This window comes from Ruditapes philippinarum, unplaced genomic scaffold, assembly GCF_026571515.1.
Source record: "Ruditapes philippinarum isolate M1 unplaced genomic scaffold, ASM2657151v2 ctg4441_1_1_1_1, whole genome shotgun sequence".
Taxonomy (NCBI): Eukaryota; Metazoa; Mollusca; class Bivalvia; order Venerida; family Veneridae; genus Ruditapes; species Ruditapes philippinarum.
Window position 1 is genome coordinate 104,716 of NW_026855311.1, and position 18,149 is coordinate 122,864.

The 18,149-nt window shown below is 33.4% G+C and overlaps 1 protein-coding gene across 1 annotated transcript; it reads left to right on the forward strand.

The window, feature by feature from the left end:
* Window positions 1-4,614: 4,614 nt before the first annotated feature.
* LOC132742888 (transient receptor potential cation channel subfamily A member 1 homolog) lies at window positions 4,615-14,406 on the forward strand (the record flags this gene model as incomplete). Its single annotated transcript, XM_060731390.1, has 9 exons — window positions 4,615-4,632; window positions 6,875-6,961; window positions 7,940-8,031; window positions 9,641-9,781; window positions 10,113-10,224; window positions 12,164-12,297; window positions 12,543-12,679; window positions 13,028-13,168; window positions 14,332-14,406. Coding segments are annotated over exons 1-9 (937 nt in total), but the record flags the coding sequence as incomplete, so codon positions are not given.
* Between the last annotated feature and the right edge of the window lie 3,743 nt (window positions 14,407-18,149).

The following is an 18,149-nucleotide window of genomic DNA, read 5'->3' on the forward strand; positions in this document are numbered from 1 at the left end:
TTTTCAAATATGGCCTTTCAAAATATTAAGAAGACATATATGAAATTGAAACAATATTGCTGAATCACAAGATAATAAATCCAAGGAATATACTCAACTGGTATTTCTAGGCAGGCGTAGAAAACATTAAAGGAATCAGTTCTCATAAATAAACAAAATTGAGGTGTGATGCAACTTTTTAAACTGAATAGCCTATTCAGCTCATTTGTGTTCTCATACCTTTTATTCTTTTTTAGTCAATAACAATCCTGAATTTTGGCCAGACCATTTAAATTATTCTAGCAATAAAGGCAACTTACAGGTCACATTTATGTAGGTTCTGCAAACAAAAACCATCAATGAACTTTTAGAGTGTAAAGCTTACAGAGATGAGACGTTACATGAAGTTCGAAATAGGTCCCTTAAAGTATACGGATATCAGTAAATACGAGGGTTTCACATTGCCTCCATTTGCCTCATGTTGATGTTTTCAAAGGAAACTATCATTACCATGTGTACACTTATGTACACGTTTAATTTAAGCATATTTTATACATTACATACAATGATAACTTACATAACACAAAGACACAGGGTCAATTCAACAAAGCTAAGGAAATAACTATTTGGGTGTTTGCTTTTGGATCACCGGCCATACAGTCCGGACCTAGTTCAATTGAATTTAGAGTACATCCAAGTATTTATGTGGCCTTGTGTGGGTAAAATTGATACGGCTACTGAATTTTACTTGGGATATTCTCATTGAGCGATGACTGGTTTATTAAAACTTACAAAAATGAATTTGAAGACACAGACAGTATTTTGTATTGATGTTGGGTTGTTGTTCGGGTTTGGGTTACATGTATATTTGTTTAACTGTACATAAAAGATATAAAAAATGAATGTTACGAATTTAGTTCCCATGATTATTGGGCACTTGATAAAAATATTATACAGACTTTCCGAATTACCCTTGTACAAAGCAAATTAATGGCCTAAGTATTAAAATAAATTGTAAAACTGAAATTTGCTAAGAAAGACCTTTACTCATTAAAATCCACGTAGCGTTTTCGTCCACTTGTAGGGTATCTTTATCGCTATACAATGACGGTAATTATAAAACATGGCCAGAGAGACAAACGTCAATCATAACTTCTTGATAATCTCATTTAGTTGAAAGAGAATATTCTGAGAGACGTGTTTTCGTTGAACTTGTTTCAAGCAAATAAAACCAAATGCAATGATGAATCATATCTTTTTATCTATTTCAGTGAGGCCAAATTAAATGTCCCAGACAAAAAAAAGTTCACCCCTCTATTGACTGCCATTCGGTACGACAGTCTAAAAGTGTTCGATCTTCTAGTCGATGAGAGCAATAATGGTGGGACTGAAAACATTGATATGCAGTTACTTCAAACAGCTGCAAAACACAACAGTATTAAAATCGCAAAAAAACTGATAAAAAAACATAAGGAGACATTTCTAGCAAATGCTACGGATGGATATGAAAAAAGTCTTGTTTATTTAGCCACGGAAAATAACAGTGTCGATGTTTTAAACGTAAGGTTTCAAAATCAATGTAGATTGCTAAAAGAGTATTTGTAGATTAAATTCGTGCTTTCTAGTTAATATAAACGTGTTTTTTAACGAAATATTGTTAACATGAGTTTAAATGTAATTAATACGATCTATTCCCTCTTTTAGAAGCTGCTAGAGAATAAATTTACTGATACAGTTGTGAATAGGGAACGATCCGAGTCAAAAACCATCATTGAAGTGAGTAGATGTAGTTAGTTTACAAGTCGTTTCGTTTGAATGTGCTATATAAAGTCTTTTTTGTTTTTCGTTATAACACTAACCATAAAATCAATGTGAAGCAAAAGGACCATTCTGAACAAAACATATATCCATACCTAACCCAAATGCCATTCGCTGATTGCTTAGCGAACAAGAGCGTTTATTAGATGCCGATGAATATACAGGCGGCAAGGTAAATTCCTATAAACGAGTATTTGAATTAGTTTGCCACGAGTAGGGATATATATTTCAGCATCAGAATAAGTCACCACAAGCGTTCTTTAATCAACGTTCGTGGTGTGTCTTCTCAAATGAATATACAGGTATGAAATTGAATATATGAGTCGCGTCATGACAAAACCAACATAATGGGTTTGCGACCAGCATGGATCCAGACCAGGATCAGGATCATGCTGTTCGCTATCAGTTTCTCTACTTGTTATAGGGTTTGTAAGCGAAAAGCATGGATCCTGATCAGACTGCGCGAATGCGCAGGCTGGTCTTGATCCATGCTGGTCGCAATCGCATTATGTTGGTTTTGTCGTGACACGGCTCAATTATGTATTAAATCTAAATCGCCATTATTATAATTACACATGTTGTCGAATTGCTGTTACTTCGAATTTAGAGAAAACGTCTATGCAGGAACACCATCGACAGTTCCTTTATTCGTTGTCAGGTTGTTTAAACGACGCCATTTTTTTGTTATTTATTTTTGTAAATGCCACTTTCTTCTGTCAAGTAACTAAACTATAAATAAATAGAATTAAATGTAATTACTTTTAAACTATGAATAGTTATTCTTTAATAATATTATATTGAATGTGACATTCTCGGTATTACTTTTACTTTCCATTTAACCTTTTTACAGGAAACAAATATACCAGACGGGACGGGAAGAGAAAATACGCTTTTTAGGATAACTCCACTACCAGATAAACAGGTATATTTGATAGTGATTGGTTTAAGGGTAACTAAGCTTATAAGCTTTCTTACAGAATCTGAGTACGTTGTATCTTAACGTGTGTCACTTTGTTCTGAAATAAGCGTATTGAATTAAATAGTAGGGCGCAAGTTAAATGATTATACATTTAAAGATAATATTATTTTTTCTTATATAACAATTCCCATAACTGGTCTGGCAATCGAGGACACATTACAATAATTATGATAATTTTCACAAATGAGACGTAGGCTTACACTGTTGTTTAGATTAACCATAAATGTATAAGATATAGGTTTATACTTAAATCAATTTCTTTCCTGTTGGGCAATTCATTGCTGGAATAGATATAAAAGGGGCAAATATTGAATGCAATTGCAATTGATTTTGTCAATGCATAATGATGATAGCAGTACATTCTCACAACAGTTGTGTTTCAATAACGATAAGTAATATTCCGGTTTCACAGAAAAGTTATTACTTTGAATATATATCAAGTTATGTCTTGATCCAATATTTTTTTCAACGCAGTGTTTCACGATACGAGTTGTCTTCAAAGATGAATGCAACTTGGTCATTTTTCAGAAAGTGCATAACAAACAGTGCCAAAATAATTATCTCAATCCTTCAAAATACTCACCCCTTGTGATAAACTAAGTTTTAGTCTTTTAATTCAACTTCAAATTTGGTTTTCATAATCTTTCTGGGGTAAACTGGTCAGACACTGGAAAATAGCCGAACAGACTTTTTTTAGCGTTTGATATTTTCTTCCAGCAAGGTGTTTTTGAGCCTCAAAAAGTCACAAGGGGTAAGATCTGGCGAATAATCAGGGTGAGGAAAGTCGACAGCTTTTTGATGTTTCAGATATTTTCGTACAATGGCGACTTGCGCGACGAAGCATTGTCATGCAGGACTAGTTGTTGGTCGTCGGTTTTTGAAATACACTCAGGAAAAATAGAAACCCGACAGTGTATATTTTATTATTATTTTCAGGAAATCGAAAACGGAAATGTAAAAACGAATGTTGGGCATGAAAAAAAGATGCATACACAACATTGATATGCATTTTGTTGTTTATTAATTATATTTAAGTTTGTTAAATTACGTTAGTTCTAAGGAAAGTGTCAAATTCAATTTATCAATTTTGTGGCTATAACGTTTTGACTACGTGCAGATAGGTTTAAATCATTTCATTAACAGTTTTAAAATGCATGCGATTTCTTTCATTTAATTCAATATCGGTTGTGACCACCTCTGGCTCTAAGAAGTGCTTCAACTCGTCGACGCATAGAATTGACGAAACGTTGAACAAGGTTATTTGGAAGATTGTTCCATTCCGGTTTCAATGCATTTGTCAGTTGTAGGATATTCTGTGGGGCGTGATGTCGTCGGTCATTTCTGCCAAGCACATCCCATATATGCTCTATCGGATTCGGATTCATATCTGCAGACATTGCTGGCCATTGCATGGTATTGACGTTGGCTGCAGCTAAGCGAGCGCGAGTTATCCTCGCCGTGTGAGGACGGGCGTTGTCTTGTTGAAACACAACGGGACCGTTTCTTTGCATAAACGGAATAGCCTCGGCATTCAAGACTTCGTTGATGTATCTCTGGGCGTTTAAGTTGCCGTGTATAACAATAAGCCGGGTCTTTTGTCCACCCATTATCCCGCCCCATACCATGACGCTTCCACCACCGAAACGATCATGCTGTCTAACACAGACAGATGCAAACATTTCGCCCTTTCGACGTTAAATTTTTACACGGCCGTCGGCATGACTTAGATTGTAACGAGACTCGTGACCACCGAAACCATCATGCTGTCTAACACAGACAGGTGCAAACATTTCGCCCTTTCGACGAGACTCGTCTGAAAACAGGACAGTATTCCAGTCATGTCGCCGCCAGTGACGGTGCGCACGTGCCCACCTAATACGGGCCTGACGATGGCGTAAAGTGAGAATACCGCCTGTATATGGGCGTCGCGCTCTAATCGGGCGTTGTTTTCGTGTACCCGATTGCGAATGGTTAGTGCACTTACGTTAAACGCGGGCGCGGCCAAGGTCGCCGGTCTGAACCTGTCACGTGCACATCACCTGTTAGTCTATAGCGTCTTACAAGTTCATGAACTGTTTTGCGACTGCAGTTAAACGTTCTACTCACGTCAACAACAGATGACCCACCCAGAAGCATTCCTAATGCTTGATTTCTCTCTGCTTCTGATAAACGTGGCATTGTGAAATCTATCAACTTTAGGTGTGAATTACACTAAATTGTTACTGAACACATGTATAGTGCCTTACATTACTGTCTATCTGATATCGTTTAGCATGCACGGGGTTCACGAGCAAAAACTAAAATTTTACGCTCAGCTGCATTCTACTGACAATACGCGGTCAAAACAAAAAAACATGTATAGTGTATCTATAGTATATGAATACTCACTACACATGTTTTGATTTAAATCACAAAAAAGAAATAAAGTGTCAGGTTTCTGTCTTTGTTGAGTATATTTCTTTAATTTATAAAGGACTTTGCCTTTGCAAAACTTGGCATTTACAGATTTACCATTTTGAACGGCAATTTGAATAGCAGGACCTTGATGTGCAAAGAAATACATATATGACCTTCTGGACGCTCATGGTGCGTTTTGCTATGCAAGGTCTTTGACTTCCTTTGGTTGTCCATATTTTGTTATGTTTCTTTCGCTCGGGCTCAGAAAAGTGATGATATTTGCGAAAGATAGATCGTTGTATTTAGGGAACTGTTTCAACAATTGTTTGGAGGTTATTACCCGGGCAAGTTTTTGTTCTTTTGTAAGGAGATGGGGTATCCATTTGGCACTTATCCTTCTCATTTTAAATCACGTTTTAAAATTGTACACATCCTACACAGATACCATCACATTTAGCTATATACGAATTTGTAAATCTTGCATCAGTCGGAATCAAATCCTTTAACTTTTCAAACATTTTTGGCGAAGTTGCAGTTTTCAGACGACGGTGTGCATGGGGTGTATCTTTTACTAAATCCGCATCACTTTTAAATTTCTTACACTACCGTGTGACAGATGAAAAAGAAAGTTCATATTCTCATAAGCACGACATATTTCATTAAATATGTCTTTTGCTTGTATCCCAAGAATACAGCGATTCTTGATATAAGACAGTATTTGGTCAGTGAAAGGAGACATTTTCCAAACCATTTTAGCTTTAGTATACACGGGTAGATAGCTGATTTACATATGTATTTATCAATTGAGAGCTTACATAACCATCTATGCGATATATGTACAAAGTTCGTGCAAAACGTGGTTAAAAGCGAGATATTGGTGTAGTTGCATTCATATTTGAACACCCCACGTAACAGACCGCAATTATTTATTCTACTGATACTTATGTTTTTTCTGAATTCAAAATGAACATTTTTTAAACAAGTCTCCAAAACTTAATAAATTTATTAAATCCCTTTTTATTTCTTTTTCAAACCTTTTCATTAACCACTCACAGATAAATATTGCAATAAATTAATTTTTACATACATCAATGACATAAAATGTACATTTTTAGATCTATCTCGTGTTATCGCAGTTGTTATTTGTGAAACCAAGGCCGGTTAACAATGCTCTTACTATGTTTGATATTTTACTTTTTAAATAAAACTTCATAAGTATTTTACACTATCCAGTATAATTTTCTTCATATTTTCAATATTTCATATGTGATTCTTATTAATAATAATGTATATGATAACAAAATTTATTAAGTCAAACGTTAAAGCAAGTAAAGGGAAAACTTAAATAATACTGTAAAAAAGAAGTTGCCCTATATTGAATATACATCAATATCAATATGCTTATAATTTAATTTCTTTGTTTACAAAAGGGCTATTTTCCATAGCTAAAAGAAACAATTATGTTATGGTTATGCAAGCATTGCTAACATTTCTTTATGTAAAGAAATCTTAGAAATTACATATGCAAGTTTACAAGTTTTTCTTCGGCCGAGTTCTTTTTTAAAATATTTCTTGTTTGTTTAAAAGCATAGATAAATCGATATAATGTTAAATCTTCATACAATTAAGATATGGAAATAAAAAAGATAATGTACTTCAATTACTTAATCATATATTATTGCATGTATTGGCTATTAACAGAGTATTGATGGTGGTAACGACATCAAAAAACAAATAAAGATTCCGCTTCATATCGCTGCGCGAAAAGGATACTTGGACTGTTTGAAGGTAAGTAGTGCTTGTTATAAAATTGAAATTAATATGAGCTGTGCCATGACAAAACCAACATAGTGCGTTTGTGACCAGCATGGATCCAGACCAGCCTGCGCATCCGCACAGTCTGATGAGGATCCATGCTGTTCGCTATCAGTTTTTCTACTTGTAATAGAGTTGGTAAGCGAACAGCATGGATCCTGATCAGACTGCGCGGATGCGCAGGCTGGTCTGGATCCATGCTGGTCGCAGACCCATTATGTTGGTTTTGTCATGGCACGGCTCATATGAAGATCTATTCTGAACTCATAGGCTATCGTTCAGATGATAAATAGTGCCTTAAACTGACATTGTATTGGCAGTTGTCTTGAATTGTGATAGTTGGGACTTAAAATATGACCATCTTAATGCATAACATCCGCTTTGGAGAGTATTTAAGTAGGCTATAAAAACTTTCAACTGCATTAAAACTGAGGGCTGTGGGTTCCAGCCCCAGTAGGGTCAACCTTTTGGCTTCAGTCATTTGTTAGCTGAATATTAATATTTGCTTCTTGAAAATTATAAGAGGAAAGGAAAGGATAGATTCAGAGTTTTCTTATTTATTAAAGTGAGCGCTTTTAAATCCCAGCTTTTATTAAAAGACGTGTCCATCAAACGTAAACAAAACGGTAAATTGTGTTTTAATTTTGCATGTAGGTGTCCTTTAAAGGCATATAGCTCACCTATGTTGCCAATTGTTCAGATTCTTATAGTGCCAATTTAAAAGGCATATCTATCTTAAACACTTTCAATCAGTTCTTTCAGTTATTTTCTTAATAAATATATTAGTTATCAGATCTATTATATGTCATTTAAGAATATTTCAAGCCATTCTTACATATGTAATATTTCATGAAATTACTCATACAATATATTTTAACAGTATAATGGATTAAGGAATTGTTTTAGAATCAGATATAAAGTTTAAAACGAGTTTTGTTTTTACTGTAACAGATTTTAATTAGCGTTGGTAAAGTAGATGTGTTTAGAAAATCTGAACATGGAATAACAGCTCTACACCTAGCAGCTGCAAATGGAAGTATAAGGTAATAAGATTTTCAGCTGGAAGGGTTTTTGTCATTTAAATCTAAGGTATTTTTAGTACAAAGTAACAGGTCAATAATTCTAATTTGTGGTCAGCTTTATTTGCCAGCAAATGAAATTCATGTCTTTATTTTCCGTGAGTTTTAAATGACATTGAACGAACGAGTTAATCAGTTAATAGAACGTTGGGTGGTTCGATCATAAACAAAGCTGTATTATGAATATATTCATTTGGCGAGAACCGTTCTGATGAAAGGACGTAACTATTACAGCATTACTTTTATTTATTTCTCTCTACTTAGCTCATGTTCGTTATTTTATGTAATAGTCTGAAACAAAATATCTTAACTAGCGGACCATGTCAAACTGCGATCATATCATAATGGCCCTAAACTTCGATAACATTGGGATTTTTATTCAAGACTGAAACATTTATAAATATGGGCATTTCTCAGAAAATGGTCTAAAGTCACTTTATTAAAGAATTGTGATTTTGTTATCTGAAAAAAAAAATCCGAAAGCTGTCAAAAGTAACCATATTACTCGATATAAACAAGGCCTCCCAAGCGCGCCCCGCTTTCCTAAGTGCTGTTTAGTAGAATAAAAGCAACATAAAAACGGGCATAACTCTGCAGACGTGCTAATCAGCTTTACTTGCCCTAGATAGTCAACATATATTTCAAAGTGAATAGCTTTCCCAGTTTTTGTAAAAGGGGCAAATATTCCAAGTCAAATTAAAGAATAAATAAAACAGTTTGCAGTATATTTTTTTATCTTGGACAGGAATTTCAACGCTTGTTTCAAAATTAATAATAACCTCCGTCAAATGTAGTCATAGGAAATAACATACTATTGTCAGAAGGCATCATCCCTATCTGCCCATAGCAGCCTCGCTTGATAAAATTGACACCAAAATATAACTGCATCAGTAGCTCATGAAACATTCCTTCTGGTGTTATAACTAAGCTCTATGAAATAGGTACCATGTTTATTTATCGGGAGACAATATAATTATAATACTGCATAATGTTTTGGCCGAAAAATCCTGCTCACTAAGTATATGGAACATACACGTGTTTACAGTTTTGTTCAAATTGGCTAACTGCTACGCTTGGATATTCCATAGTCATCGATTGGCCGGGTTCACCCAAAAGAAAACATAGGTTTATTTGTGATACTGTTTGTGAATAGTTGACCAAGCAATGAACAGAAAATGCTGAGCTAAATTTTACATTGCCAAAAACAGTAAAGGTCCATGGGCATAACTTTCTGTTCTATGAAAATTAACATCATCTCCAATCACTTTTTTCTCATCCAAGTTTTTTTTATATTTCTGTATTAGGATGAGCATGTAAATAAAAATGGAATGATATAGAATTGTCAACTTGACAGATGTATTTTATGAGTGGGGAGAAAACAATCATGCTGTTATTAACTTAAATTTTATCTTTTTAAAAAATGTCCATATTCATTAAAAATAATGTCTTTCTTCTATTAATTTGTTGTGATCTTTGTTGAAGATTAAAACCTTCATTCAAATTGTGTTTTGTTCGTTTTTTTTATCAAAATTTAATGTGGTAACTTATAACACGTTAACGTTGTATTTTAAAGAGTTGTTGAAGAGTTGCTTAAATCTGGACCAGGACTGAAACACCTTAAAGATGAGTCGAAACGAACAGCACTTTTCTTCGCAATGAAACATGTGAAAGTCGTAGAGATCCTGATTAATTCAGGTGCAAAAGTAAACATCAAGTAGGTATATGATATTGTTTAAAGAATACCACGCCGCTTTCACGCTATTAGAGCAGCACTTTCAATCCCTATAATATGTTTTAATGTTTATTTGACTTCCGTTTGAAGGTCACTTATAATCCAATCAACACATTACTAATATCATAATTTTGCCGAAATTGTCTCATTGAACGCTTTGTGATAGGAAGTAAATTATCTGATTCAGTCTGGAATGGCATGTCGTGTAATCAACTATTACTTAGTACTAATATTCATGTGTGTTTAAGTGATTAAGCAATTTAATAACGTATATTTTTACATTGCCTTTGTCCAATTTATTGTACAACTACAGAGACAAGCACAATAGAACGCCAATAAGCTATGCAGCCGAAAAAGGACTATTGGAATGTACAAATAAGTTGATAGAAAACGAAGCGGATATTAATTTTGAAGATAAAGAAAAGGTAAACAAAATACATATATTCTCATAAGGAACTAAAAAGCAGCGAAAAATTGTTTTGGGAAGGCGTCATTTGTCTAATACCCTTATCTTGTTTGTCAGGTCCGCTTTTTCGAAGAAAATGGAGGTATTGCCATGACCCTCTTATTCGATTTTGTCATTGGGTAATCATATGACTATTTCAGGAGAATGACTGCTTTGATGTTATTTTATCTTCAGAAGGATTTAGTAATAAAACTATAACAATTTCCACGATATGGAGGCTGAGCAGGTAGCACCGCCTGATATAAATTGAAAATATTCTCAGTTTGATAACTATCACGAAATAATTTAGTTTACACTATTTATTTATGTATATTCTTAATCTTTTTCTCAAATCCATATAATACATAAATACAACAAACTCCGATCATTATTTACACCCAAAACCAACACACATCATTCATTAAGCACTTATACAAAATATCTTTTCACGTAGACGTCTTTTATACGACGCAATACTTAACACCTGACGAGACCAAGCTCTAAAATAGAGTGAAATAAGAATCCCTAAAGAAAGCTCAACGCGGCAAAATTGAAAATGTTGCAGGCTCGGTTTGATTGAGCCTGTTCATGGACGGTACTGTCAAGTGCAAACTACCGTCCACGACCCCTAGCACCGGCTTAAGCAGAATTCAACATTTAACATGAACTGGTCAAATTTAGAATTTTGAAACATCCGCAGATGTGTTCATATGGCGGTTATCATGGAACCTTCAATGTGACACGTTAGTGCCATTCCATGAAAAGCGGCATATGGTCCCCAAAACTTGTGACCAAATAAGATAATAAAATCGCTACATTAAGCAAATAATTATTTCAAAACTCTAAGATACAGTATAAACAAAAAGCATTCAACCAACAATATTAACTTCACAACATGTAATCAGCATCAGAAAACAACTTATACCAAACAACCAATATTAACAGATATCTTATAAAACCAAAGCATCAACAATAAGAATCTTTACAAGACAAAATCACTCAATACAACTCAACCAATTAAAACCAAATACATCTTACAAAAAAAATAACTCGACAACCAAATAGAATGCAACAACCTAATACAACAAATGAACCCAGATCTACTAAGATCACAACAAATAAATTCAACCAACTACAACAAATCAACAATACTCCCTTCAAAACAACACTATTCTCTTCTCCAAAAAATAAACGCTACACACTCCAAGTGTGCCTTTACTTAACTGATGTAAATTTCTCACAAACCTCGCATGATCATAAAATAAGTGTTGTTAACGTGACGTCACAATGCAGCGTTAGACAGCGCATGCAAAAAACGTAAAAAGACACTATTTCAATGTTACAAAACAGTTAAATATCACTTATTTCTCTATACAAAGCCTTTTTTCGCTTAAGAACTATAAAAGAACGTTGCTAATAAAAAAAACTCTGAGGCGACACCAAACATACCAAACATATTATCCAGCTATACTTTTTTCTGAATGTGTTAGAATTGAAAAGATCTTTATTTTTAGTGTTCTGTGTTATACATATAGCAAGGTATATAGTTCAGATTCTTTTTTAATTAATCACTCAGGTCTTCATATTATATTACTGCGCATCTGAACTCCATATTATATTTTAACACAGATCACTCAAATCAAGATCTATTTCCTAATTTAATATTTCTTTTATTACAATTCATCTTTTCAGTTTGTTGTTGTTGCTTTTTTGTTGTTGTTGTTTTTTTTTTTTTTTTTTTTTTTTTTTTTTTTTTTTTTTTTTTTTTCAAAAAAAAAAAATAAATAAATAAATAAAAATTCAGATTAATAAGTTTTTCTTTAAAATGCATAACACGTAATATAACATACAACATTACAAAAATATTTATTTGATTTGTTCGAAAACGCATAAAAACAGTCTTTTTGTTAAAAAATCAGATGAGACCCATACATTATGCTGCAGAGAAAGGTCACTCTGAAGTGTTTCGTGTGTTGCTTGACAAAACTGACCAAGCTGAATTTGAAAATTTTTATTGGAATTGTTTGGATCTGGCGATTAATGAAAATCAAGTGTAAGTATTTTTTTTATTTTGTTGTAACTTGTTGCTATATGAAGCTGATAATGATGATGCTACTGCGACTGCTGCTGATGATGATAGGTGGTATAATTAACTTCGTTTATAATTGCATTTTCTGTACCATAAACTATCTCAAGAAGACTATGTTATGGGTTTCATCATTACGTATGAACAGCGTCCATTGCAAATATTTGACATTGGGCTTTGGAGAACTTCAACCACTGTTTTATATTTTTCAGAGAAATTGCTTACGCCATCTTTCAAACGCAAGATTCTGAAAAATGGAAGATAATGCTGCGGTCTAGATCAAAACATGATGATTCTGATTCTAAGTGTGTTGATACACCAATGAGGAAGCTTATAAGAAAAATGCCTGGTATGTTATTTTAGTTTACAAGTCAGTTGCTATTGTTTTACCTTTTTATATGTCGATGACAGTCATTGCATTAACTTTGAGTTTTCATGCACTAAAGGTCATTTTTTTACATTTTGTATAGTATGTCAAGTGTAAGTAACATTTTGTTTTACATTCTATGACAAATAACGTTGAACTTGTTACATAATATATCATAATTTACAAAGTCTTATTTGCCATATAACAAACTTTATTTTGGCGGCATTGCCGAGACTTACAATTTACTTGTTTGTCACTTCCTTATTGTGTTAAGCATTCATATTTTGTTAAATTTACTTTATATATGTTTTTAAACGATGTTTCTGCTAGACGTTGCCAAGGTGGTATTTGATAAATGCACACAGATCAAGTCAACACGAAATAAGCACTTTACAGTGAAATTCAATTATGAATTTCTAGATGACACGTACTATCTAGGCGGATGGAAAGAAACAACACACAAAAAGAGAGGTATTGTATTATATTTCCTAAATGTTAACTGATGCATACACACAATATCCATATGTCGTGACACAATAATAAAAGGGTCTGAATTGATGCTTTCCCTGCACCTGCCAAAATATAGACAAGACCTATAAACGGTGTCAAGAAATATGATATAATAGTCTGCAAGCGGCTTTGGCTTATTATTATTATTATTATTATTATTATTATTATTATTATTATTATAAATATTATTATTATCATTATTATTTATTATTATTATTATTATTATTATTTCTTTTTTCTTTTATTATTTTTTTTATCTATTCTTTAAACATATTTTTGAAATAAGTAATATGAAAAGTTTTTTTGTCGAAATCAATCGTTTACAGATCATGATACTATTATTACATATAGAAATGTATGAAGAATGACTGATATAAACTATAATGGCTTTGCAGTTTTTTAGACTGAATATAATATAAAGGTCTCTGGCCAAGAAAAGTCATATTTTTCTGTCTTTAATAAATTTTGATAAACATAAATTCCAAACACTGTAAACACGGTGTTCTTGTATGACAAATGTGTAATTAAGAAAGTCGTTATTTTTCGTAACACGATCGGTAATTTCCGCGGAAAATTTTATTGATGACGTAAATATATGCAATCCTATAAGATCTAATTTCGTTTATAAACTGCATGAACGACACAATTTCAGGCCTACTGTTAAACGGATGAACGAAGCTAACGCACATAATTAGCACTAAAAGAGTTCTCAATTACACATTTAAAACAAGTGGTATATCGGATATACCAAAACAATTACCGATAATTATTGTACGCGTAAATTAAGAAAAATATAATTACTTAAGTCATATATTAAAATTGGTGCGTATGTATGAAGGCCACTTACATTTGAACATTTGTTTGGTGTTTTTATTACTTTTTCGTTTAAGTTGAAAAGTTAAAAAGAATAAAGATTCTATAGAGAATAAGCTATTTATGCAATTTGGATCGATTAAGAAAAAAAGATAAACAATTTATTTTTAAGTTTTCCACAATCGTTCAAAACAAATCAGCTATTTGAAAGAAAATATAAGACTTTTGCTACCATGCATAAATCAAACAAATATCCTCTCTACTGTATACTATTGGTTATGTACATAGCATATGTTCCATTTTATTCCAAGGTAAAGTTGCCGAAAATGTTCATGATGATTTGCAAGAAAATAAAGATGAAGAGAAAAACCAGAAAACTAGCAAAGGTATAACACAAAGTCTTATTTACTTTTCTACTTTTATTTTATATGTAAACAACAACCTTATCATTATAATAAGTGCATTTATTATTTATTTAATTTACTTTATTAATTAACTTTTCTATATAAGGCAAATTTTCTCTTCGAATATATGACTTATATGAAAATCTGGAAACAAAGTGATCTCTCGTAAGCATTAATCACAACAAAATTACAAGAGAATTACAGACTCGGTTTGATTGAGCCTGTACATGAGGGATAATGAATTAGTGCAACATCCCTCACGCCCCCTAGCACCGGCTTGAGCGGTACTCAGTGACATTATGAACATGAAACAATGCTATAATGCACAAAGTACGGCCTTTTTGAGAAAACTCGGCCATTATCAGATTGGAGATTTTGATTGGCTCTCCAGCTCGGCCATTATGAAATGCTATTGTTTTTTTTTTCTTAGCAAAAATGTCGCCATTTTAAATTGATGCAATGTAGGTTTCCGAGACATCTTTAAAACAAGAATCTCATTTGCAATACCTCACAACAATGAAATTTCACGTTTTTTTTGTTGTTGTTTTTTTTTTTTTTTTTTTTTTTTTTGTTCACTTAGTACTTAATTTTTTCAGTTTAAGTGTAGTTAATTAATGAAATTGTCAATAATTAACATTATATTAATGAAAATATATATTTTTGTCTTGCTTACTTCAACGGTATATGATAATGGTTTGATTTTTATCAAAAGGGATACGGATGTGAATTAAGAATAATTCTTTCAATATTAAGCTATTACCTAAAACATAATTTGCATAGATATAGGTAAAGTATAAACAAACTCTTTAATTCTTGAATTTTTTCACAATCGTTCAATAGAAGTCAGCTATTCGAAAAGCAAATATAAGACCTTAGTTATCATACATAAATCAAACACATATTCTCTCCATTGTATACTTATTATGATTTTTATTAATTAATCCCTTCGATTTACAGCTAAAATAAATTCGAAATCAAGAACTCCTCCCGATTTCTAATAAGTAAAGTCATATATTGCTTTCCTCTTCGGTGATTTGCAGCATGTCATATAAATGAATGAGAACGGGGACATATTTCACGCCTCACGTGAATTCGAAAGCTATAAATATCTAGAAAGCCTTAAAATTGTGAAAGTCTGAAAATCTATTTACAGAAGTATTTTTTGTCTACACGAAATGGTCATTCGTGTCGCCCTATGGTAATAAATAGCGAACTGGAGAATTTTGCAGGAAATGAAATGCAAACATATTCAACAATAAATTGCAATCTTTATAAGTTTATCGAAAAATTTAAGAAGGCCATGTTTTACAAATTGTTTTATCATAGTACTACCGCTTTGAAATGGTCTTTTCTTTCGGTATAAAGCTCCTTTCCTTTTAACTGCCCTGATTGCACTTCTGACAATTTTACCGTGAATATTGAAATCGACCCTGATTTCTCGAAATATTTCTGTAAGAAGTTGAATGCAATCGGTTTTATGGTGGTTTGAGTGTAATGTTGATTTGCCGAATGCTGTTACATTTTACAACAGAAACTTTCGTCTACAGTTTGAACATGAGGTGTTATGGTTTTTCGGAATGTAAACACAAGGTTTTGAAGCAATTCAAAAAATAACAGTATATTAATTTTCCAATAAGTCAATTAAATATAGCTCTGGGTAGGTAGGGAGGGTAGGGTAGGGTAGGGTAGGTAGGTAGGTAGGTAGGTAGGGGTAGGGGTAGGGGGTGGGGGTAGGGGTAGGGGTAGGGGTAGGGGTAGGGTAGGGTAGGGTAGGGTAGGGTAGGGTAGGGTAGGGTAGATAGAGAGAGAGAGAGAGAGAGAGAGAGAGAGATTTCTGCATAGGAAGTATATACATAGCTGAGACAAAATTATTAAATACTATATCACATACGAGAAAACTATGACATGCTCACCAACACCAAGGATAACACAAAAAGTACAAAAAGCTCTTATTTCCATTGTGGTCCTTTGATTTGGTTGCATGACATAGAGAGGCAGACCTAAATATAATCATGTTTAAAATACTAATAAATCATAAAAATATATATCACAGTAATCTTGAGTTAATGACACTCGTGTTTACAGCTAAGATTTAAAACACATTACTAAAATTGTAAAAAGATATTTAGCAGACAATTTAAAATTCTGAGCCGAAATATGTAAAAACATAGTAAAAAAATAAATACTGTTCATAAGATGACTTTTGATGGCAACCTTAAAACTTTGTAACCTGTTGATCTACGTTAACTCTACAGGTAAATCATTCCATAATTTAATTCCAGAGAAAGCAAAGGATTTAGAAACCTGACCTTAGGTAGAAAACACCAACCCTTTTGACTAAGTCTTGTACTATAATAATGTACGGAATCTTGCGAAATAAAGTGTTCAGACATGTCATCTGGAGACAGGCCATTTTTTATCTTAAAAACATGACAGAACATTATCTGTTCAATTCTTCTGTGGACCGGTAACCAGCTAAAGGACTAAAAGTGGGATTGGTCAATATGGGCTCTGGAATCTAAGTCAAGTACAAATCTCATTATTTTTTGACAAGTTTGTAATTTATTTTTAAAGACTGTGTCAAGCTATTATACCAAACAGAGCATGCGTAATCATAGTGACACTGAATAAGAGACATAACCAGAAGTTTCTTGGTATGCTGAGTAAGAAACTCCTTCTTGCGGTAAAGAAAATTTAACCGAGAGTTGGCCTTCTTAAGAACAGACTCGGCCATGGAGCAAAATGACAGATTTTGGTCTATAGTAATCCCAAGATACTTGATAGAGGAAGTTGATTCAATGGATGTACCAGAACAGATTAGATGCGGTTTAGATTGTGACCTAAGGTTTTGCCTGGGCCCAAAATTAACTCGGTTTTACCCAAGTGCAATGACAACTTAATTTCCAGTAACTATTGGCTGACCAATTCCATATCATCTGTCAATGCCTTTTCAACAACAGATAAACTTTGACCAGATACAAAGATACCAGAATCATCAGCATATACAAGCAATTTATTTTTACCACAGATGACATATCATTTACATAAATAAAAGAGAAGGGGTCCAAGGATTGAACCCTGAGGAACACCACATGCTATTTTGGAATTGGAAAAATTAGTACCAGAGACATCTACAAGCTGCTGTCTATCTAATAAATATGATTTGAACCAATATAGGACGTCAATACTAAGACCTGATGCTTGCAGTTAAAAGAATGGAATGGTCGACTGTGTCAAACGCTTTCTGCAAATCCAGCAGCACCATACCAACAACATTACCTTTATCGTTTTCATACCTGATAAAGTCTGTAAGGTGAATCAGACAATATATGAAAAACAAGATCAACAAGGAAAGGTGGCGTTCAATGAACGCAACCCCCATATGACCCAGCAACAAGTACCAATGGCAAGGAGCCCAGGCGGACCCCAAACAAAATCAGGACAGGGCAAAGACAGAGCACGGACAGATTAATCATTAAATGATAAATAATTTGTAACTGATTAGGAATTCAAAGAAAATAATAATAGGCCCACAAAGGGGAAGGGGACAGGAGACCGGGAGAAGGGGGGGTTGATCAAAGAAATAGAAACCAGAGGCAATAGGGAAGATACTTACCGTAGACGAGAAAACAACAAGGGACACAAGCAAAAGTGTCACCAAAACAGTATGAAACAACATAGACATACATCTGAGGAACACAGTGGGGCGCCGCCTTGGAACGGTC